Raw genomic sequence first — 25,178 nt, forward strand, 5'->3', positions numbered from 1 at the left:
GTTGGTGGACGCCGCTCTGGAGTACTATATGCCATACTGCATTCGGTTTTATATGTTTTCCTTATGCTATTTTTCTTTATTATTAATATTTTTACCCATATCTTCTGCAGTTGCTTGAGGGTGATTCTTGATATATTGGAGAGGCTTCAAAAACCTGATGCTAATGCTTTACTCCATGAATTTGGCTTTCAGGTTTATAAATTTTTTTCCTTATTTATGTGAACATTGTTTGTGATCTTTACCTATTTATCCCTTGTGCTTTCTGTAGCTCCTTTATGAGTTATGTTTGGACCCATTAACTGGTCGACCTACAATGGATCTACTCTGCGGCAAGAAGTATCAATTCTTTTTGAAGGTAGCTGTTATCTGGAGCTTACTAGTGTTACTAGTGTATCTTGTATGATACATAATGTGAATGGTGCATGAAATTTTTTAGGACCCTTTAATGAGGTCTTTTCTCTTCATGTATTCAGTATTTGGGTACACTTGCTGCTGCTCCACTTCCAAAGAGGAATGTTAATCAGGCACTTCGAATTAGTGATCTCCAACAGGTATCCTTGTTGTGTTTGTCCTTCTGAAATAGGTGGAAATGCACAGTGGTGTTTTGCTTAGTTCTAAACCTTTATTTTCCCACTCACTGAAGTTTGTTTGTGTGTTGCTTGTTGCTAATCGGTGTATTTTTCTATTTCTTTATTCTGTAATCTTTTAATTATAAGAGTTTGGTGGGTTGCATTTACTTGCTATCCTTGTCAACTGAGTGTTTTTTTGTTTATTTATTTCAGAGGGCTTGGCTCTTAAAGCTTTTGGCCTTGGAAATGCATATGGGTGATGACAGCATACCCACACATCGGGAATTATGCCTGAGCTTGCTTAATCATTTGTTTATTAGGGACACAAGAGATTCTGATGCTGTTGGTTCACTTCTACCAATCACTTCTCAAAGGCATACAGAAAATGTTGTTTCGACGAGTAATTTTAATTCTAAGGTATTAGTTTTAGGTTTACAAAAGAGTTATTAATTGATACTTAAGATGTTTAGTTACATATTCCATGCTTAGTTGGTGATTTTAGTAAGAACTGGATGCCTAAGATGTTTAGTTACATATTATACTTAGTTGGTGATTTTAGTAAGAATTGGATGCCTTTCACTGTAAGCGAATTGTTTAATTCATGCATTGTACTTTTTGTTTATCATTGTATACCTGTTTTTAATTACCAAAGAAAATTGCATACCTGTTTTTATTGAATCATACTGCGTTTCAGTTTTTTGGATCAATATCTTATGTCAAGCAGGAATTTTGCAATGGTACTTCTACTTTATTGTTTACCCAAATGAGGTGGAAACAATTGCCTAAAAGATGCTTCTAAATAGCCTATAGATATTCGTATTGGGCTGGTATGAGTAATAGTACTGGTTATTTGATCTGATTGGCAATGCTTCCCAAGTGACCAAGAAATTGTCCACAATGATAGAAGTGTTTAATAACTTGTGTAATTGGTTCTCCAAAATGTTCTTAAAGTTATGAGTATTATGATCTCATCTCCTAACTCAATTTGTCTGATCTAGATGGCAGAAACTTGCTTGTATATTATTGGTATTAAAGGTATTAAATGTTCAAGGTAATTTGGTTATCTTTTATTCGATTGTTCTGTATTTTGTATTTTGCAGGGTATTTTACTTGATAGACTAGATTGTTAGGAATGGGAATGTTGTACCATAGTTGATGGGATCAAGATCAAATCAGAAGTGGGATAGGAATTGGGAGTGGGGCGATCGTGAAAAGGCTAGAATACCCTATGGTTGGGAGCATTGTCGGTACAAGGCATATGCTATGGATCAAGATCCCTAAATGTTACGGATCAATCCCGAGCTTTTAGGATCTTGATCCCAACATTTTGAGGCTTTTGCTCTAACTTACATAATATGTGTACACTAGGATTATATGTACTTTTTAAAGTAGGGGTCTCTTTGCATACCCGACAAGCAATGCAACTATATTTAAAGTATAATTGGATTGCCAACTATATTGAAAATCATCATTTTGATTATTATCTTGGTCTTAAGGTGGGGATCGGGATCCCAAATAGTAGAGATCGAGATCCGTAATAAGGGGGATCAATATCCCAAAATTTTAAAATCGAGATCAATTGAGGATCCCTTTCCCAAAAGGCATGAGCGAGATTCTAGAGCTGGATTGGCACCTACATTGGGAGATGCAAATAGATCATCATCGTCATCATTATCAAAGCTTTTTTCTAACTAATTGAGGTCGACTACATGAGTCTTGATCTGCCATTCTGCTCTATTAAGGGCCCTGCCTTCAGTGAGGCCGTAAGTCTCCATATCTTTTCTCACTACTTTCAACCATGTCCTTTTGGGTCTACCTTTTGCCCTGTTTTAGCTTTCCATTTGAACTAACTCGTACCTCCTAATAGGTGTTGTACTGGGTCTGTGCCATACATGGCTGCCCACCTAAGTCTACTCTCTCTCATCTTATCGCCTATTGGTGCCACACCTCGAATGTATTCATTTTGAAATCTATCCCTTTTTGTCTTGCCACTAATCCATCTCAACATCCTCATCTCTGCTATTCTCATTCTATGAGTGTATTGTTTTTTGACCACCCAACATTCTGCCACATAGAATGAAGCTGGTCTCACAGCTGCCCTATAGAACTTCCCTTTCAGCTTCATTGGTAATGAGGCGATCACATAAAATTCCTGTTGCACATCTCCACTTTGCCCACCAGCTTTAATTCTATGTGCGACCAGCTTTAATTCTATGTGCGACATCTTCCCTAGTCTCTCCATTGTCTTGGATTATCGACCCAAGATATCAAAAGTGCGCTCTTTTTGGTATTTCCTCGTCTCTACTCACATTATTACTAAACTTGCATTCTATATATTCTGTCTTAGTCCGGCCAATTTTAAAACCTTTAGATTCTAGAGCATCCCTCCAAAGTTCTAACTTGTGTTGACATCGTTTTGGGTCTCATTGATCAAAACTATGTCATTTGCGAACAGCATGAACCACGGTACCTCATCTTGTAGGTGCCTAGTTAACTCGTCTATAACTAAGACAAAGAGGTATAGGCTCAATGCGGACCCCTCATGTAGGCCTATTATCACTGAAAACTCAATTGTCTCTCCACTAGTTGTTCGTACGGATGTGTTATACTTTTCTGTTAAGAATGGGTATGTTAAGAAGTGATGTGATCATTCGTTAGAGAATGTTGGCTTAATTAGATGACGAATTTTGGTTATGTATGTGTTGTAGTCATTATGAATTTGATTCACCTTTTTAATTTTGATTTTGGGATTATTTGAATGTTTTGTTGTGAAGTGGTTGAATTCTACATAGCAATACTTGAGATCATTCCCTGCACCTTCTAAGCTTGGATTGCAGTGCATCTAGTTAGAATATTCATTGGAGAGAGTTTTGTAATCAATTATCTGAAATTAGCAAAATATTGTGACACATTTATATGACCATGTTTCTCTTTTTACCCTAACATATGTTTACAATGTCTATAATTTATCGTATTCTCTTTGAATATGCAATGCTTTAAAGAAATGTTTTGATTTTTAGCTTTATAAGATAATTAACTAGATATCACTTGATGAAATGCTTGATATTTTATTTTATGAATCAGAGTCTCCATTTCATGATATCAGTAAATTACATTGTAAATATGCTTAGATTCTTTTGTTTTGAGGGTCTTTTGATCATGATCCTACAATGCAAGCTTACTACACAACTATTTATGAATTTTTTCACTTGCTCTACTTATTTTTTAGGTGTTGGAGATCCTTGATGTCATCCAGTTTAGGTCTCCTGACACAGCTTTGCAATTTTCTCAGTCTATTTCGAAATTGAGTCGTGATATGAAGGTATCTATTTTCTTTTCTTTGATGATGCTTTGTTTTGTCTGGTGCATGTGCACTGGGAAAATATATACGATAATCTAGTAGGTTAGTACCTCAATGGGGCATGCATTGACCATTCCCTACGATAAACAATGGAGATTAGTGTACTTGGGTTAATCTCCTAGTATGCCTTGCTTTTCTCAATCTCCATATCCACTTGGAGGAATGGATAGTGGGTGCCTGATGCAAATCGAGTTCAAGAGAAGCTGAATTCAAGTTTTAGTTGTTTTTTTTTTTGTCTATATAATTTTGGGGATATGGATGAGTTTTTAGTTATTGTTATTGCTTAATTTAGGGATTTTTAAAGTATGGGGGCCAAATTCGTTTCTTTGTTTTTCATTGTTATGTGCTAGGGTGGTCAATTCATATTTGGTAAGATTAGTATGAGACTTTCTACCATTTGTTAGTTACTTAGTTGCGTTTTTATTAAGTTGGGAGATGATTCAAGAGTTCAAACCATAGTTGTTGGGACTTGGGATTGGTAGCAGGGGACCATGAAATGCTAGAAGATCCCTATGGTTGGGAGTGTCGTCCGTACAATGGATATGTAAGGATCTAGATCCCCAAATGCTAGGGATTGAGAACCCGACATTTGGGATCTTGATCCCGACCTTTAGAGATCTTGATCCCAACCTTATAGGGATCTTGCTCCCAACATTAAAGAGTATGTATAGTCTAAGACTATACATACTCTTTGAAGTAGGGTTCTCTTTATTAATAGCTAGCAAATAGTGCAACTATATTAAAAGTATAGTTGTTTTGCTAGTTGGCTATAAATAAAGAATATCATCAGTTTGGTTGTTATTGTGGTGTTTAAGGTTGGGATCAAGATCCGCTATAGAAGGTTTTGGGATCCCTAATTGTGGGGATCGAAATCCCTTGAAGAACCCTTTCCCCAAGCATTGAAGCGAGATTTGGAGCGGGATCACCGCCTATGTTGGGAGATCCCAACGACTATGGTTTAAGAGAAGTCCTAAAGTATTGGGTTAAGAGGAAGGAGTATGTGGGTAATCTCCTCTCTGTAGAGGGAGTTCAAGAACGAGGGAAAGGGGAATATTACCTAGAATTTCTAGGAAATGGGGTATGTGCTTTATAGAGAAAAGGAATTAACTTTTGGTTGTTTAGTTTGGATTAATATGGAATGTCCCCCTTACAAAGACCTTGGTTTTTTAATGAGTATGTTTGTATGAATGAAGAGGAGGCTTCTTTGGTGTGAGCTAGAGATTCTTCTTATCCCTTTTGGCTTGATTTATAGACATACTTTTTCTCCTATTTCTTATTGATTTTTTTTTTTTTTCTTTTTTTCTTGTTCAAGGATCAAAAAGGAGGATTTAGTTTCTCACCTTCCTTTCATATAAGTTTGGTATCAAAGAATGCCTTGAAAGTGGTTTAGAGACTATGATGGCTGGTTGTGGAGGTCGTTGCTGTTAGCATGCCAAGGTGGACCTGGTGAATGAGCGATTCAACAACATAACATGACAGAGATGGTTACACAACACCTACAAGGGGCGAGATCAGCAACAACGTGCCTCAAAGAAAGAGTCCTGAGGTATTAGATCCAAACATGAGGGTTTTGATGAAGATCGACACGAATTGGAGTCTGAAGCTAATAAGTTGAGTGGGCCAATGACATGTCTAATCACCAAATTGTGCTTGATATGCGAAAATATCAATGTGAGTGTGAATTTGTTGGAGAGCCAGGTAGCTGCCACCCGAGGCCAACATGATAGGTGTAAGGCACAGATAGGGAGTAATCACGTGATTGGTGTTGTGGTACGTGAAGATATCAACGATGAGAAAGTTTTCCCTCCGTTTTGTGGGAATCTTTCCCTCGAGAGTTTTTGGACTGGTTGAGCATATTTAAGTGCTTTGATCGGAGACACTTGTCCAATTCAAAGAAGTACAAAACCTAGGGGACTCGCATTAGCATGATGGAATCAAGTTCAAGAAGCACGACTTTGAAAAGGCAAAGATAAAATCAGATCATGGGTTAAGATGAAGGGAAGTTTGTGTGAGCAATTCACTCTGTGAGCTACACACAAATGTGTTACCAACGATGGACTTGCATTACAGCATACGCCGTTGTTGTTGACTACGTATCAAACTGCCTTGGAGGTGGAGGACAATGGAGAAAGGGGATAACCATAAGTCGACCCACCCTTGTATTGGGATCATCGCAAACTGGAGGGCCTGCATATCCAACCCGTGGCATTTCTGCCTTGAATGATGGTCCAACTACCAATATCCAAGCCTGAGCCTTAGTCTAAGAGGCTGCTAGTCTGATGTGTTCAGGTGTAATGAGGCGGGACACCAAGCAGCAGAGTGTCCCTTGAATGCAACCCGGCGCCATGCCATTCTAGTGGCATTGCAGCACGAGTGGACAATGAAGAGCACTCAGCTACTTTGGTTGAAGATGAAGCTGCAATTAATGATCAATTGGATGAAGTGGTGGCTGATCAAGGTGAGACCTTGCTGGTTCGATGTGTTTTATCATTACCACTACCACGTGCACGACTAGGGAGTTGGCTGAGAAGTATTTTTTTTCACCTGGTGTTTGTGTAATGGCAAATTGGGCAACATCATCATCGGCAATAGGTGTTTCAAGAATATGGTCTTGCATGAAATGGTAGACAAGTTGCATCCCAAGGTGTAAAAGCATCCACATCCTTATGAGGTTGCACGCTTCATACCTAGGGCTGAGATACCTATTACTTCCCAATACTTTGATTAAATTTTCTATTGGTACTTTCTATATGGATGAGATTTGGTGTGATATTGCACTAATGGATGCTTGCCACATACTCCTAGGGAACCCTTAGCAGTATGATCACATAGTCATTCATAATGGCGTGCACTGTACTTTTTAGAAGGATGGTCTTTAGGTAGTTGTACTACGCTTGCATGAGGAGACTACATCCAAGTCTTTCAAAACAGAGGGTGTGAATCTTCTCTTACTCTGATAGTTTATGAAGGAGAGTGAGAAGACTTGGCATATTTATGTAATTGTGAGAAAGGACTTGCTACAACCTATTCTAGTGCCCAAATCCCTTAGACCACTCCTATTGGAGTTTTGGGGATCTTTTGTCCGATGGGTTACCTGCGGGCTTGCCACCTATGAGGAATATACAACACTTCATGGACCTCATTCTTGGTTGACCTTACCTAATCTGCTGGTTTATAAAATGAGTCTTAACGAGCATGAGCTTCAGAGCCAGGTGGATGAGTTTTTGTCAAAGGGGCTCATAAGAGTTAGCATGATTCCATGTGTTGTGCTAGCTTTATGATGCAGGGAAATTTGAGGGAACAGTAAATAAAAAAAAAACAAAACTAAACACAAGCATAATTCAATGAAACCTAGAGTTTCTTCTCCATTCCCCAAGCTAGGATTCCAAAAGCCTAGGCTTTTCTCTTTTTGAATTTATAAAAATCATGTGGAATTGAGTGGCTCTAGGCCCCACACACCTTATATATATTATAATTCAATAATCAAAGATATTACATGTCCATACAATAATAAAATGATCTATATATCCTAATGTAAACTTAAATTTCGTAATGACAATTTTACCCCTGTGAACTGTACCCGTGAGCGGTACTCATGAATAGTACTTGTGACTGGTAATCATGAAATAAATGAAAAATAATGAAAACCCTCTAATTCTTAAAAAACTAAAAATCCTAAAACTAAAATCAAAATATACATTCTATAAAATTGAGTAGAAAATAAAAATAGGTATAATTTTTCTCGCCATCATTATCCCCTGGTTGGAGAAAACTCATCCTCGAGTTTTGAAGTGTACTAAGATGAATTCAACATCAAAACCACCTTCTTCAACCTTCTTCTTTGTTGGCTGAAAGATTATTTGTGGTAAAAATAATTCCTCGAGAAACGGATCTTGATATGTATATCGAGGAATCAAGTCCACAATTTGTAGATTCTGAGTTGACCATGCTTCCATTGCACTACTTTGATTCCAAATAACCAGAATTTCTTAAAGTTAACACTTTAAAAAAAAAAAAGAAAAACCTAGAATTTCTTGAATGTATTACCTCCTCGATATTAATGAAATCTTCAAAGGCCATGATTTTGATCAGTCCTCCTACTAACTTCTCTCCATATTCTTCACCTTCTTCCATAATTCTTCATTATCATCTGGATCCTTATCACAGATCGGATCTCCTAAAAAATCATGTTGTACATCTGAGTATGTATCGAAGATTGGTGGTGAATTCCAATCAATAACTTGCTGATTTTCGATGCAATCTGTGTCAAAATCAATAATCTCTTCCTTCCAATCGAAAACCCTAGGGTTTATGATTTCAACAAGCCCATGGCAGCGAGAAGGGGCCGTAGAAGGGGGCTTTTGTAGACCCGCTTCGTGATCTCATAGATGACAGAATTGTGGAACTTGAAAGGCAAATTCAGCAGCTGGCGCTGTAGTTTGCGAGCCTCAATAATGGGCAAGGTGGCGATCTTTCAGCCCAAGAAGATCTTGAGGACAAACCTTTTCACTTTTGTGCTCCGCGTAGGGAGTTGAGTGTTGAGGATAGTGATAGAAAACCCTTGAGTGATGTTCCCTACATCTAGGTCTTCTATCGCTATCCTCAGCACTCGACTCCCTTCGTAGAGCACAAAAGTGAAAAGTCTTGTCCTTGAGATCAGCCGGCTCGCGAACTGCTGCACCTGCTGTTGAGCTTGCCTTTCAAGTTCCTCATTTCTGTTATCTATGGGATCAAAGAGGGGATTTACGAAAATCCCCCTTCTGTGGCCCCTTTTTGCTAGCATGAGCTCGTTGAAATCGCAAACCCTAGGCAATTAATCAACAAAAAAATATTGAAATCAGCAAGATCTAGCTTGTTTTTGCAAAACTTTGGCCAAAATCATCAAACCCCAATTCCCAAGTAACTTCCCCTCTTTGTTGTTGATTTAAGGCACCAAACAAAATCGATGCTACAATAACTTTGTGCACGCTATAGTGATGTCGTACATTGCTACAATTCTTTCAGTGTGGATTGCAGGCTCTGATACCAATTTGATGTAGAGGACTTTGAGGGAGCCGTAAAATCAGCAAGAAACAAAGCTAAATACAAGCATAATTCAAAGGAACCTAGAGTTTCTTCTCCTAATCCCAAGCCAGGGTTCCAAAAGTCTAAGCTGTTCTCTTTTTCAATTTCTAAAAATCATGTGGAATTAACACTCTTTAGGCTCCACACACCTCTTATATATTTTAATTCAATATCCAAAGACATTGCATGTCCATATAATGATTAAAATGACCTATATATCCTAAGTTAAACTTAAAATTTCTAATGACAGTTTTACCCATGTGAACGGTCCTTGTGAACAGTACTAATGTACTTGTGAATAGTAATCATGAAATAAATAAAAAGACTAAAAATCCTAGAATTCCTAAGAAACTTAAAATCCTAAAAAAAAAAAAAAACAAAATATACATTCTTTAAAATTGAATAGAAAATAAAACTAAGTATAAATTTTCCCTCCAGCACTTTACTTACCCCCATGAAAGATGGATCATGGAGAATGTGTATAGATTGCAGGGCCATTAATACTATCATAGTCAAATCACTATTTCATGGTTGGATGATATGCTTGACACGTTGGTTGGAGTTGCTGTATTTTTGAAGATTTGACTTTGAGAAGTGGCTACCATCAAATTTGTATCCGCAAAGATATGAGTGGAAGACTTCTTTCAAGACAGGGAGTGGGCTGTATGAGTAGTTGTGATGCCTTTTGCCTTGTCCAATGCACCTAGCAAGTTCATGCTTATGATGACATAAGTACTAGGACCTTTTATTGACAAGCTATATGTTTTACTTGTTTATAATGGACATGCCGATGCCCATGTTGACCTGATGTGCCAAATACTTACAATGTTAAGGGCCAAGGGGTTATACATCATTCTTAAGAAGTGTAACTTCTTGATTGATGGCTTAAGTGTTTTAAGGCGATGTTGTGTTCGTTAGGTGGGGTGATGGTAGATCTTGAGATGGTTGTGCTATAGTGGAATAGATGGTTCCAGTATCGGCATTCGAGGATGACAGATTCCATGGACTTGCTAGTTTCTATAAACAGTTCATTAGAAACTTCAATACTACCATCGCTCCAATCGTCGAAGTTTTCAAGTGGACCTTAGCTGCAAAGAAAGCCTTTGGCACCATTAAAGTGAATATGATGAATGCCCCAATGCTTGCATTGCTAGATCTCAACAAGGTAATCAAGGTAGAATGTGGTGCTTCTCATCTGGGCTTGATGTTGTTCGTGGTCAAGAAAAGAGGCCTGTTGCTTTCTTTAGAGTCAATGAAGTCTGAATAAAGTATTCCACATATGATGTTGAGTTCTATGCAGTCATTTAAGCGCTAAGACGTTGATTACATCACCTAGTGCAGCAAGAATGTATCCTATACAATGACCTTGATGTGTTGAAGCACATCAATAGTTGGAATACTCTTAGTGCTCGGCATGTGAAGTGAGCTTTTCTGCATGAGTTCCTATTCATCATTTGACACCAGAATCAAGTGGTTGATGCACTGAGCTCATGATCATATCTTGTGCACACCTTTGGCTATGAATGTAATAAGTCTTGAAGCTATTTGAGAAACATATTTGGAGGATCCATATTCTAGTCCTATAGCGTTGAAGTGCTACTCAGGTGATCATTCTTCTCCTTGCTAGTTTACTTTGTCTAATTGATATTTATTTTATGAGGCACGTTTATGTCTACCTGATACTTCTTTAAAAGGCATCTCATGTTAGATCTCCGTGGAGGAGGATTTGGTAGCCATTTTGGCAAGGAAGACTTGTGCGTTCGTGGAAGAGTGATATCTTTGCCCACCTATGAGGAGGGATTTCTCCATGGAACACGATCCTATTAACACCATTGCCAATCTCAATAAGGCCGCGGGTTAATTTATCCATGGATTTCTTCATGGGATTGCCAAGAACAAAGTATCATGATTCAATTGTAGTGGTGGTGGGTCATTTCTAAGATGGCTAAGATGGCAAACTTTATGCTGCGTAGGAGGACCATTGATACAACAATATTTGCTCTTTCCTTCTTTCAGGAGATAGTACTATTACATGGGTTCCCCAAGAGCATTACTTCAGATCTTGATACCCGGTTTCGTAGCCATTTTGGGGGGCACTATGGGGGAAATTAGGTGTGAAGTTTTCCATAGTTCTTATCATCCATAGATAGATGCCAAACTGAAGTGATAAATAGAAGTGCAGACAAGATGCTAATAGTTTGGTTGGAGAAAAAGTAAATGTGTAGGTATATGGTGCTACCGCAAGCTAATTTTGTGCATAATAATTCTCTAAATCGTTCAACTGGAAAGACTCTTTTTACAGTGGTTTATGGTATGGCCATTTTGTATTTTTATGATTTAGTACCTTTATTCTATGTGCGACTGTGCAACCAGATGCTATGAGCATGCTTGAATACATGAAGGAACTACATGAGAAGGTTCCAAGAAAGTAGGAGAGCTGTTACAACTATTAGGATCCTGTGAATAAGACACAATCGTATGCAGCTAATGTTGGAGATCTTGTGATAGTGTATCACAAACCTGAACGGATTCCTGTTGGCACTTACATAAAGCTTAAAGTTGGGAAGATTGGACCTTGCAAAATCAAGAGGAGCTCAATGTCAATGCTTTTGAGGTGCGGTTGCCAAGTTCTAGAATATTTCTCTAGTCTTTAGTGCTCTAGATCTATTCGTTTTCCATGGTGATGTTGACCTGATTGATTGGAGCTTCTCTTACCTGGGGAGGATGATGCAAATCTAATTTTATTTATTTTTAGTTTATTTTAAACTTGTCAAATTTTTTTTTTAAGGGCATGGATGGTTTTTTAATTATTGTTATTCCTTAAATTAGGGATTAAAGTGTAAGCGACCAAATTTGTTTTATTAATTGTTATGGGGAAAGATGGTGAATTTGACTCTAGACAATTAGGAGAGTTTGTAGGGAAGTACTAAATTAGTGGATTAAGAGAGGGGAGTACCTAGGTAATCTCCTTTGTCTGGAGGGAGAATGCATGGATGAGGTAGAGAGGGGAAGATGGGGGTTGTCTGCTTGTGAGTGAGAGAGAGAGAGAGAGAGAGAGAGAGAGAGAGAGAGAGAGAGAGAGAGAGTTAATGTTCGTGCGTTTTTTTTTTTTTGTTTTTAAGGTGGAACTTCCCCCTCCTAGAGATTTGACCTTGTTTTGTAAGTGTGATATTTTTTAATGAATGAAGATAAAGCTTCTTTGGTTTGAGAAAGAGCTTCCATTCCCTTTTGTCTTGATTTATAACCATAAATATTTCTTGTATTTGTTACTGAATTTTGCTCGTTGAAGCATCGAAAAGGGGGTGGATTTTGCTTCCCACCTTCCTTTCGCATCAATGCCCGTTAGAGTAAGGTATACCATATGAAATGTGCACTTGTTTTCTGAAACTTATATCATTTCTAGGTAGAGGATATACTAGGGAGTCCTGCAACTACTGAGAATGGTGGAGTATATTATTATTCTGAAAGAGGCGATCGCTTGATTGATCTAGCTGCGTTCCGGGACAAGCTCTGGCAGGTCTTGTTCTTCTGCCCTGGATAGCTCTTCTCCGTTTTAGGCTGAGTGAATTTGTCTGTACTTGCAGGCTTTTAATTGCTTTTTCTTGGATATTTCAGATGTGCAATAATCTAAGTCCTCAACAAGGCTCTCTTGGTGAAGATAAACTAGCTGAGATCAAGGAATCCATCCAGCAATTATTACGGTGGGGTTGGAAATATAATAAAAATCTTGAGGAACAAGCTGCTCAGCTTCATATGCTGATTGGATGGTCCCAAATTGTTGAGGTGGAGGCCACCTTCTTTTCCAAGTTATTCTTTTTTTTTATTTTAAATTTTGTCCTAATCAGTTAAAAAATCAATTGTATTGTTTCATGTTTTTCATATTAAATCTATTTTTTTATGTCTGGATTTGTTCTTTTGCTGAGAAATATAATTTGCTTTTGCAAATTTTTCAGGTGTCAATATCTAGGAGGCTGTTATTTCTTGAATATCGTTCGCAAATTTTGTTCGAGTTAGTATCTTGTACTTATTTATTTGTTTATTTTGCCTTAATATGGTTTTGTAAGTTTCCATTTCTTAATTTTTCTTCTTTGCATTTACAATTATTGGCAGTATCCTTGATGCCTCTTTGAGTTCATCCGCTTCTCCAGACTGCTCAGTGAAAATGGCTGTAATTTTGAGCCAGGTACGCTTCGCAGCACAGCACTTACTGTGGTTTCTATGAGTCTCCATCAAAAATTTCCGGACACCAATGTTTTTTCCTTTTCTATGTAAAGGTTGCGCTTACATGCATGGCAAAACTACGGGATGAGAGATTCTTATCTCCTGGAGGGGACAGTGCTGATAACATTACATACCTTGATATCATTTCAGTGACACATTTATCAAATGGTGCTTGTCATTCCATACTTTTAAAGCTTATCATGGCAATTCTCAGGCCTGAGTCATCAGAGTTATTAAGGAAACGGTATTGCCATTGACTAAATCATAGATTTGTTCTCAATTGTTTTTTTTGTGAAAATGTAGTACATTGCAATGGGCTATGGAAAAAACTATAAGCAATTTGGTCATTGCAATCCAATGAAATGGATATTTGGTGATGTAGAGAGGATTGGGTTTTACCTGTTGTTTGGGTCATGTCCCGTGCTGATGGGTATTGCTCTCTCTGCATCACTGTCTATCAGTTGTTCGAATGGTGGTGACCCCGACGGGATATATTTTGTTATAGTTCAATTGACTTTTTTTTTCTTTACCTTGTTTCGTTCTTTGTACGATGTATTCTAACATATTGAGCTTAAATTTCAGGCAATATTCTTTACTTCTTAGTTACTTTCAATATTGTCGAAGCCTGCTCAATCCAGATGTCCCAGTCTCTATATTGTATTCTTTGTTGGCTGAGGGACAGGATGGTGGAGAGGATGTGGACATGCAGAAGGTTTTTTTTCTTATTCTTTTCTTTTCTGAATATTGCTTCTGAAATGCTACTATTTAGTGTTCTTTGTGTAATTTTTTTGTACCCCTTTTCAGATTGACAATGATCAAACAGAACTGGACCAAACTAATTTCTGTGTCTTGAAGAGGGAAGCAAAAGCTCTCTTAGATGTGGTATGCATCGTACAAATAATGCTGTCTTTAGGTTAATTTCAAAAAAATAAAATAAAAAAATGATGCTGTCTTTAGGTTGTAATGTGCTTTTTCTGATCTTATTCTGTTCTCATTAACCTTCATATTAAATAGGTTAAGCTTAGGGTGAGAGTTTGTGTGTAATAGTTTGGTTGGAAGCAAATAGAAGTTTCCTCATATTCATAGATTGTGTTTTGCCTGTATCTTTTTCAAGGTTATTGTGGTAAGAGATATTTGTCCTTGTTTTTAGGTCACCAAGGATGCAATGCACGGTAGTGAAGTTGGGAAGGCTATATCATTTTATGTATTGGATACCTTTATTACTGTTGATCAGGAGCATTTTTTCTTGACCCAACTGCAAAGTAGAGGGTTCCTAAGGGCTTCCTTATCCTATATTGGCAGTTTTCCTGGCCAGGTTTGTTTTCTTTTACTGCAAGAACTTCTCCTTGTATGTATTTTTGTGGATATTAATCCATTCAGAATCTAACAATACAGCATAACTTTCTTCCAGTTTTATTCTTATTTGTAGCAATATAATCTATAATCTGTAATATATATTAAGCATATATACTGCTATGCTATGAGTTACGGACCATATTAAGTAGTGTTTGAATCATTCCTAAATTTTGACGAGAAATATTTGCCCATGGGAATGGAAGCAGTTGGGAAATTCACTATAAATTGATATGCATGCTTATATGCATCTGGGCATGCAATTTCGTATATGTCTACATTCACATGCGTACAGACCTGAAATATACATTTGTATACATATTGTACGTGCACCTTTTGCACTTCACAAACGGTCATGCAAAACAAACAGAGTAATGTGCAATATGACTACTTCTACACATTGTTATGCATAAGAACTTGCTCGAGATTTCTTGCCTCTTTGACTTATTCATAGCCTTGTACTAGTGAACCCCTTGTGAACCACCCTGATCTGCTTTCGCCTTCTCTTTTCATGATTCTTCTAACGGGTTATCTGCTGTATCCAGTTGGGACCAATCTCTAGTTTGCTGGTCACATCAAATGATACATTAGTAATTGAAGCGCGTAAATTCAAGCTTATTCCTAGATATTATCAACAGTGTCCTCATTGGTTCGATCACCAGTTAGGTCTTGGCAACGTTGTATTCAACTAGTCATTTGAGCAAAATTAAGTTTTGAGCATCTATAGTTTATTCTTGCAGATGCACGTACTCCGTTGGGAAAAACAGCTAAGTAGGAGAAATTTTTTAACCTGAAATTTTGGTGTCCCTTTTAAGAACTTCCAGGAAAGAAGTGGTTTTATGTTCTTAAATGCTTAAATGTGACGGTCCAAAAATTGGGCAGTCTTTGTCCACTCTTAGGACATTAGGTTTAGGCACATTCAAAATGCATATGGATTTTCCTTTTTTTTTGAAGATATGCTCCTATCTGAGAATAAACATTTCTATTTAGTTTCTATGTTTTTGTCCTTCTCACACCTTTTACAACATAATGCATCTATATGTGATGTCCATCTGCCGATGAAATATTCATCTGTGGATGCTTCTTGCTTCTTCATTAATCTTGATAGGTTTAGGTATCTAATTGTTGGTGAGTATATCATTCTCGTGATAAATGAGTTATTGTACTTTGGCAGTTCTGATGAGCTTTAAATATTTATTATATGGAAAAAGAAATAACTCTACATGTTTCATCTATGTCACATGAAGCTTCCATCTATTGATGCTCAATGTTTCTTGCAGGAAAATTTGCTATCTGTGGATTATTCGCATCGGTCACATACTCTGGAGGCAAAACTTGCTTTGCTTTTAAGAGTTGGTCACAACTACAAGAAACAGGGATCACAAGTACTCTTATCAATGGGTATTCTAGAGCACCTTACATCATGCAAGGCTTTGAACATGCAAGTCAAGGTAGTCTTTTAACTGTATAAATTGTTCTAATTGTTCTTTTTCTTCATTGAGAGAAACTGATACTTGTATCTCTTTCAGGCAGGCTTCAGGTGGGCTGATTCATCTAAGGTTGGCCCTGCAGAAAAGTATAAGCAACCTATAGTAACCTTGCCAGTGTTACGTTTGGTCTCGTGTTTGACCTCTTTGGTTGATACATCTGATTTCCTTGAGGTGACTTTCCTCATCTTCAATTCTTTGTTTTGCCAACTTCTATAAATTCAATACCTGGGCTACTTGTAGCATTACTTCTTTTTGTAAGTGTTTCTTATCACCACAAATTTTCTATCCTGGTGTTTCTCTGTTAGGGACATGGTAACTCTAGGGTATTCAAATCATGTTTTGTATACCCAGGTATTTTGTACAAAAATATGTTTGACAACATTTTTGAACCCATAATCATTGTTTCTGTAAGCAAGAAAGAGGGCCAAAACATGGGTACACAAAGTCAGAAACAATTGGCTTATCTAAAACATGACTTTGTATATGCTTGAGAGAGAGAATACAATGTAATGCAATTGATGCTAATACGATAATACTATTAATACTAAAATAACTTATAATAATATGAGAATAACAAATATGAATATTATTATAATGATATTAGTAATGAAATATATTATTATAAAAATAAAAATGCCGTATATTAATAATGAGTGATATAATAATATAATAACATGTATAATAGTATTACATTAATTTAATAATAGTAATAACAAGATTTAATAATAATAATAATAATAATAATAATAATAATAATAATAATATTATTATTATTATTATTATTATTATTATTATTATTATTATTATTATTATTATTATTATTATTATTATTATTATTATTATTATTTTCACACACCAGAGCGGCCCACTTTATTAAATACAATTAATTCTTCCAAAATACCCCCACAAACTAGAGAGACCCTATTCCAAATATTAAGTTTTAGATAGAGAAAGTTTCTTAAAATTTTAGAGAGGTTCCTACATCCAATTTCAGAAAGACAAACTTCCTGAAAATTTTTGGCGAGAAACTATATCAGAAAGTTTAGAAAGAAATATTATATCAAATTTTAGAGAGAGAAACTACTTGAAATATTTTAGAAAGAAGCTATTTGAAAACTTTTAGAGAGAAACTATCTTAAATTTTAAGTTTTAGAGAGAGAATCTTAAATTTTTTGGGAGACTAATCAATATTTAAAGAGAGGAAGCACCTGAAAGTTAAGTTTTTGAGAGAGAAAGTATCTTAAAATTTTAGTGAGAAACTATAATAAAATTTAGAGAAAGAAGCTACCTAAAATTTTTTAGAGAGAAATATCTCAAAACTTTTAGATGTTAACTTTATCAAAATAAAAAAAAAAAAAAAATAAGCTATCTCAAAACTTTTAGATAGAGAAACTATTCCGAAGTTTGTTGAGAGAGAAAGTATCTCAAATTTTGAGTTTTAGAGTGAGAAAGTATCGTAAAATTTTAGAGAGAAACTCTATCAAATTTTAGTGAGAAACTACCTAAAAATTTTAGAGAGAGAAACTATCTCACAATTTCGAGCGAAACTATCTCAAACTTTTAAGTTTTAAAGAGAAAGTATCTTCAAAGTTTAGAGAGAAACTATCTCAAATTTTAGAGAGAAAAACTACCTGAATTTTTTTATAGAGAATCCATCTCAAAATGTATTAATGAGAGGAACTATTTCAAAGTTTTTAGAGAGAAGCTATCTCAAATATCAAATTTTTAGTGTGAAATTGTATGAAATTTTTTTGAGAGAGAAACTGTCTTAAAATTTTTAGAAAGAGAAAGTTTATTAAATTTTAAATCTTAGAGCGAAACTATTTCAAATTTTTAGAGGGAGAAGCTATCTCAAAATTTCAAGTTTGATGTGTTCTCTCTCTCTCTCTCTGCCTGTTTCCAATTGTGTTTACCAAATATGGGAAAAAGTATTTGTGAACTTTGCACATATTAATATTTCTCATGTAAAAATTTTGCAATCAAACTTTCACATGTACCAAACTATCCCTAATAGCAAACGAGGTTATACAAAAAGATGATCGAAACATGAGATTTGCGTAAACTGGGTACCATTTAAAGCCATCAAAATAGTCATTGTTTCAGTAACCAGGTTTTAACAAACCCAAGGGTTGGCATAATAAGGCTTTGATTTAAAACCTGGGTTTGTTAACTCATGGAGCCAAACAAGCCATAAGTGGGTAGAGTATATCTCGCGTTTCTTTTTTTTTGCTATTTTATAAAGGCTTGAACATTGCTTTAGAATTTAGAAGATGGATCTTTTCAATTGGAATAATATTATTTTTGTATCTTCCTCATATTAGCTATCATGTCTCTTAAAGGAATATTTTGGCTTTGCCCTCATTGATATCATATTTGTAGTACATGTAGGATTAAGTTTGTGAGATTCCTACAGTAGATGTTGCTAAAAAGGTCTCATGTGGATAGAGTCCGAAACGCCTTATAAAATCCTTTAAGGGTATGAAAATATGCAAACTGAATTTAGGTCGTGGTCGTGGGAATGTTGAAAGTGGACCACATGAACTAGCACGGTTTATGTAGTTTAAATTTTTTCTTTTTCCAAACCAGTTAGCACACTTATTAAAGGCTATAGTTTACAAAATTAACTCAAATGAACAAATAAGAACGCAAATTTAGATTCACTTCTTGCTAGTTTAACAACTCCAACAAAAACTTCATAACCATTTACTTGGGACCAAGAAAGATAAACTGCAGTAAAGTAAAAGAACATGCCAAAAGATTACCTCAATTGGACTTGATACACCCCACTCAGGTCTCCTCATCCGATAGTGCACAAGATTAAGGTCTTTCTTAGATCTCACAACTATGGGAAACTTTGGCTAGAAACCCGTCAAGAGTTACAAGAGCAATGGAACATGCTAGGGCCTTGGTCGCTGATCTAATGTATATGGGGCGTGTCCCCTCTTTTCATTCTCAATATATTTCTTGGTGTGGGAGAAAGGTTGAGGCTAGAGAGATGTGAGAGGGTGGTGTGTCACTTTTGGGGGGAGAGAGAGAGAGAGAGAGAGAGAGAGAGAGAGAGAGAGAGAGAGAGATGTGACTTGTGGTGTGTAGAAAAGAAACCCTGTAGAGATCTTTTATAGACTTGCAATTAGGGTTTAGGGTTTCTAGGGTTTAGCCATCATTATGAGACTTGATCTAGACCACTGATCAAAAGAGATATGTGGGGTGAGAGATTTTAACCTTACAATCCATAGATTAGCCATCATGATCTTATGGAAGGTGCTAGAATCTTATCCTTCAGCTTCGTTAACCTAATCCATCAAGTATGTAATGTAGAGGAATCATATTACACTTGCCTTTTATTTTCATTAAAATCTCTACACATGGTTCTTTTGAAAAATCAATTAGCTTTATTACAATACCTTCCAATTTTGTTTCAATTGATTGCATGGCCGGTCACATATGCCATCCAAAATAAAAAGAAGGGTGCTAGAAGTGGGGCGTGCCACCCATGGGGCACAAGTGGACTTGATGCACCTTCCTACACGATCTTTATAGGTGAGGCCCATGGAGAATAATGGGCCCCCATATGTATTAATAATTTTAAAAACAATAAAATGATTTTTAGAAAACATCTCGTATTGTAATTCTCTTTCTGAATAATTAAATACCTGAAAATGCAGTTTAATCTTATTTAGTAATCCATTTTGATGAAATAAAATATTCAGAGACTTCTAAAAAATATTTTAATATTCTAAAAACATTTATAATGAAGTTAATTATTTCTAAATTAATTTGATGGGAATTGGATCCAACTTCGTTAAGAAAAATGAGAAAATACTGAAGCACTCTATATCTACTAGAGATGATATCCCACACTCTCTTTCTCATACTGACCTAGTATTTCCCATGACCGACAATCCATCACAGGGGTTTATGATTGGGGTACCAAAGCTAGCTAATAGGTGATGTGAACACAATCCTAGTCTATGGACTACAGGTGCCCTCCTAGGGACAAGCTTAGCTCTCACAGACTCGTGCATGCACATCACAATTGGTGCATTGGGGCTATCTCTCACACATTTACATGCAAGACCCTCAATGGTGTTCACTTACCGATCCAACTATCATATATACATGCCGTGTGACGGTTGTGATGAGGATTTGGCCCTCATCCCTTTAGGCCTACCAATCACACACAAGGGTCACATAGTCCCTTGGCAAACTACCTTGGGTATCTCTTCGACCTCATCAAGGGGTAACCCTGCTAACTCTATTCCCAGGTATTTTAGGGTTTTAGAACTCAACATGCCTAGTTTGTTAAGCCTGGTTTGAGTCTCGATAATAATGTTGTCGACTTCAGTCCCTTTAGACTATAATTAAATTAGTTACATGCTCTTGTAAGGAGTTTAAATGACCACAAAATTCCATCATCTCCCACTTGGCCTTAGAAGGCCTTACAATCTCTGTTCCTCACACTCTTAGCCCCATATCATGTACATGTTTAACAAAAACATTTGTAACTAGTCATTGTCAAAGTGTTTGCCACCATTGCCTCTGTAGGAATGAATGTGATATCAATTTCTCTAATCTGCACCTCAATTCGAATGTGATAGTAGCAGGAATTTATATGCTTGGATCTCTTGTAAAATCGTGGCTCCTTAGCCACACAAACTGCGGTTTGGTTGTTGCAGAAGATCTTCACACACGCATAACGTACAAGCTCTAACTGTAGTTGATTAAGGAACTTCTTAATCCATACAGTCTCCTTGGCTGCTAGACAACACGCCGCGTATTTCAATTTCACGGTGGATGATGCCACATTCTGTTTCTTTGATTTCCAAGAAATAACACAACCTCTAAGCATAAACACATATCCAGATGTGGATTGCATGTCATCGAGGTCACCTTGGTAACTCTCATCTGTATACTCTTGCACAACAATTTCTAAACCTCCCCTATATGTCAGCACATAGTTCTATGTATCTTAGAACCATAGTTACCGGAGTCTCTCCGCTAACCTTGCGTTTTTGGTTCTGAAACCCAATTTCGCGTTTCTATTAAGGAATCTCAACATAAACCGTTTTTTGGAACCAAAGAAACTTGATTTCTTAATTCCAGAATCTCGATTCGACACCTCTTTAGAAACCATTTTTTGGAACCAAAGAAACTCGATTCCTTAATTTTGGAATCTTGATTCAACACGTATTTAGAAACCATTTATTGAAACCAAAAAAAGTCGATTCTTTATTTTCGGAATCTCGATCCTACACATCATTACAATCTTGAATCCATTGATTGTAGGTAGACGTTCCCAAATATATCAAATCTGGATTCCAGCAAGGATTAAATCTTGTTTCCACGTCAATTGAAGTAGAAATCTTCTTTCAAATGCTTCTAGTGGTTGCAAGGTTTCATTATTTTACTTGTGCCACCCTGGATGGCCTTTACTTTAAATGTAAAATATAACTGGTAGATACAACACATACAATTAAAAGTAAAACCATGGCATAGACATAATCCTATTTGGTCTTTATAATAATGAAGCCAAAATTATAATTTAGAAATACTTGTCTTTTGTATATAATGACTGTAAGTTCAATAGCCAACACAATCACTTCAAAATTTGGGAAGCCTTCTAATAAGAGACATCCAATATAGGTTCTAAAGTTGATGAGGCTCAAGATGTGCTTGTGGCTTCCTTCTCCGTAAAAATGAAATCTCGATTCCTGGTAGGGGTCGTCAAACACATTCCATAGTCCCACATTATTGTAAATCTCGATCTCAAACTGGCATGGAGCTCTGATCCATATACTTCAAAAACTTGATTTCAAATAGGTTAGAATCACGATTTGAAATAGAAACATATCTTTGTTCCACATATGTCCGAAACTCGATTACATAGATGTCAGAAACTCGATTCTGCATATTAATGAATCTTGACTCCTGGAGTGTCGATTCCAGGTGATGGGAATCTCGATTCCAAGGAGGACGTAATCGCGATTCCATATGTGGATGAGACTGGATTTATTTTGGTCTAAACAAGCTTCTCAAAAACCAAGAATCTTGTTCCTAGCAATTCCTTTTGTACATACATCGATTCTTAATACATGGATCTTCTAGCCAGCCGCGATTTGGTTATTTTGATTCCTAAAACGATTTGGGTTCCTTGACGCTTCCAACAACTATGCTTTGAACTCTCTTAACTGCCTTCCAATGCTCAATTACCTTTCTAACTAGGAAGAAGTCTGTATGACTTTTATATGATCCACTTTTATTGGTTATTAAATGTATTTTTTTTTTGAGTGAAGTTAACGATATTATTACCGGAAAAGCATTAGAAAACAAGTGGGGGACCCGAGAGCACCCACAGGCAGGGTCTCTCTGACAAAAAATAGATCACTACACAGTGACTATAGAAAAAATTAGACTTGCCCGATTAGAAGCAATTTACGCAAGAAAATCTAAATAAAATGCAACCGCAGTGGTCCAGTGCTGAAAAGGAGATGGACCAACTACTAAAGTTTGAACAATACATCATCCCAAAAAGTCGTGATTATGCGGGGGCATCTGCTTGGGCCCAAGCTCCATCCTTAGCCAGAAGATCTGCGAACTCGTTTGACGTCCTCCATATATGCTTCTAGGAGACAACCATATCCTTGCAAGTGTAAGCAATCTCATCAAATATAGAGGATAGGTATCACGGAGTCGGAGAATTTCCAACAGCTTAGGATATGATATTTTAGGCATCCCCTCGACGAACAACTGTGATCCCAAAGAACAGTCAAATCTTTTTTGTCTCAAGAGTAGAGCCATGGATTCAGCGTACTGAGAATCTGCATGACCTAAATGCTCGGAAAAGGTGGCTAGAACATTGTCGCAGTGGTCTCGGTAAACTCCTTCGGCTCTAGCTGTGCCAGGGTTCCTCAGGGAGCATCCCTCGAAGTTTAGCTTGATGGTGCTTTCTAGTGGTGGCAATCAGTTGTTGGTTCTTGATACCCTGTGGTTGGAGCTTAAGGATGTTTTCCCATTGGCTAAGGAAAGTGTTAGCTGATATCCTGGTAAAGGCCTTGTGATTAGAGGCGCAAAAGATTACTAAAGAAGTAACCTTATGGAAGAGAGCTGGAACTTCATTCTTGAGGCCTTGAAATATCCTGGAGTTCCTTTCTAGCCAAATAACTCAGATAGTGGCTGCAATAAAGGCCTTCCACAGGATTCTTCCAGTCTTTGGCCAATGAGAAACAAGAGACGAAGAGATGAGAGCCGGGACAGAGGGTGGAGTGACCCATGAGAGGCCAAACAGTTGGATTAAAAGACTCCACAGGTTGTAGGCTAGGCTACAGTGAATGAACAGGTGAGGGTTCGATTCCTTCTCACATAGACACAGTGCACACCTGTTGGAGATTGGGATCCTTTTGTTTTGAAACAGGTCTATTGTGAGGGCTCTTTGGGAGCAAGCAATCCAGTTGAATGCCTGCACTTTAGGCGGAGCGATGGTGGACCAGGCCTTTGAAAGGACTGAGATTGGGTTTAGTGGGACTGAGATTGGGTTTAGTGGGAAGGCGGGTGGCAGAATTTGTTTTTTTTATAGAAGGAGAGCCACAAGGGGAGAGTCCACACGAGAGTATCCCTCCTTAAGAGAGCTATGAAGTTGGAATGAAGAGAAACCGAGAGGGTAATGAATTGGCATTTTTCCTCCTCTGTTAGATGTCGTCTGAAAGAGGGATTCCATACTATGTGATCCCCAAAGACGACCATTTCCTTTGCGATGGTGGAGGCTTTATTGGAGGCAAGAGAGTAAAGGGAGGGGAAGAGGTCCCTTAGTGGAGCGTGGCCTAGCCAAAGGTCTGATCAGAAACTTACTCTTGTTCATTCTCTTGGATGGAGTCGTTATAATTGCTTGAACAAAGAGAGGGAAGACATGAATGACTTCCACACTCCTGGGGCCCTACTCATAGATCTCCCCTCGGGCACCCAAGCATCTTCCGGGATTCTATATTTGTTGCGTAGGACTTGTGCCCAAAGAGAGTTATTCTGAGTGGCCAATCTCGACCACCATTTACGTAGGAGTGCTAGGTTATGTTTTATGAGGATCCTAATCCCCAGACCTCCCTGAAGTTTAGAAAGGCAGACCTTGTCCCTTGAGATGAGGTGAAATTTATTTTTCTCAGCTTGATCTGACCAAAGAAAATTCCTCATCAGTTGATTAAAACGATTGGCCACCAAGACAGGCATGTGGAATAAGTAAATGAGGTAGACATGAGAGTTTGCTAGGGTTGCTTTGACTAACGTGGTCCGACTTGCGAAGGATAGGTACCTCCCTTTCCATCCTACTAAACGCCTGTCTACTTTGTCAATCATGTGAGACCAAGTCCTCCACTTTACATTCCCAATTTGGAATAAAAGCTCCGGTTACAGCATTTGAGAGGGCAACCCTCTTCATCTTCGATTTTTCCATATTGACTTTGAAACCCGTTGCTAGCTCAAAGCATTTTAGGGAAAGTCTTAGGTTTTCTATTTCGTCTGGTGTAGCATCGAGGAACACTAACATGTCATGTGCATATTGCTGGTGAGACACGATTGGGCCTTGAGAACTACATTTGAAACTAGAGAGAAGGCCTTCCTGGTACAGTCGACTAATGGAATGACTGAAAACTTCTGCTGAGATGGCAAAGAGGAATGGGGAGAGGGGGTCCCCTTGGCGGAGCCTCCTTGAGGAAGGGAAAAGGCCCTTCGGAGCTTCGTTGATAAGGACTGAGAAATGAGGATTGGAGTAGCAGCCCCTCATCCACTTCCTCCAAAGGTCCCCAAACCCTATTCTTGACATGGTTTCATCCAGTATTGACCAGTCAACATGGTCATTCACCTTCTCCCAGTCTATCTTGAAGATTAGGCCTGGTTTTTCTGAAAGGTGTTTGGAATGCAGACACTCATGAGTCACTAAGGCCCCCTCTAGACTTTGCCTATCCTCTATGAACGCAGATTGTGAAGGTGAGATAGCGAGAGGGAGGACTTGTTTCAGCCTTGATGCCAAAACCTTGCCAAGATCTTGTCGGAGGAATTGACTAGACTTATTGGCCGGAAATCCTTGAGTTCCTCTGCCCCTTCGATCTTGGGTACAAGAGCGATGAATGTGGC

The 25,178-nt window shown here is 37.5% G+C and overlaps 1 protein-coding gene across 5 annotated transcripts in view; it reads left to right on the forward strand.

The window, feature by feature from the left end:
* Nucleotides 1-25,178, forward strand: part of EMB3142 (nuclear pore complex protein (DUF3414)) — a 76,477-nt gene that overhangs the window by 30,870 nt on the left and 20,429 nt on the right. For 3 of the 5 annotated variants that reach the window (XM_088866535.1, XM_088866537.1, XM_088866538.1), the window contains 15 exons: nt 111-192; nt 269-355; nt 474-551; nt 783-986; nt 3,799-3,891; nt 12,398-12,511; nt 12,610-12,777; nt 12,948-13,003; nt 13,105-13,177; nt 13,269-13,459; nt 13,798-13,927; nt 14,020-14,097; nt 14,366-14,530; nt 15,849-16,019; nt 16,098-16,229. In XM_088866535.1, coding sequence (XP_088722661.1) covers nt 111-192; nt 269-355; nt 474-551; nt 783-986; nt 3,799-3,891; nt 12,398-12,511; nt 12,610-12,777; nt 12,948-13,003; nt 13,105-13,177; nt 13,269-13,459; nt 13,798-13,927; nt 14,020-14,097; nt 14,366-14,530; nt 15,849-16,019; nt 16,098-16,229 — 1,822 coding nt within the window. The remainder of the gene's footprint in view (nt 1-110; nt 193-268; nt 356-473; nt 552-782; nt 987-3,798; nt 3,892-12,397; nt 12,512-12,609; nt 12,778-12,947; nt 13,004-13,104; nt 13,178-13,268; nt 13,460-13,797; nt 13,928-14,019; nt 14,098-14,365; nt 14,531-15,848; nt 16,020-16,097; nt 16,230-25,178) is intronic. The other 2 variants (XM_088866536.1, XM_088866539.1) reach the window with 1 other exon arrangement.

Source organism: Amborella trichopoda, chromosome 5 (assembly GCF_054954075.1).
Source record: "Amborella trichopoda isolate Santa Cruz 75 chromosome 5, AtrichopodaSantaCruz75HAP2 v2.0, whole genome shotgun sequence".
Classification (NCBI taxonomy): Eukaryota; Viridiplantae; Streptophyta; class Magnoliopsida; order Amborellales; family Amborellaceae; genus Amborella; species Amborella trichopoda.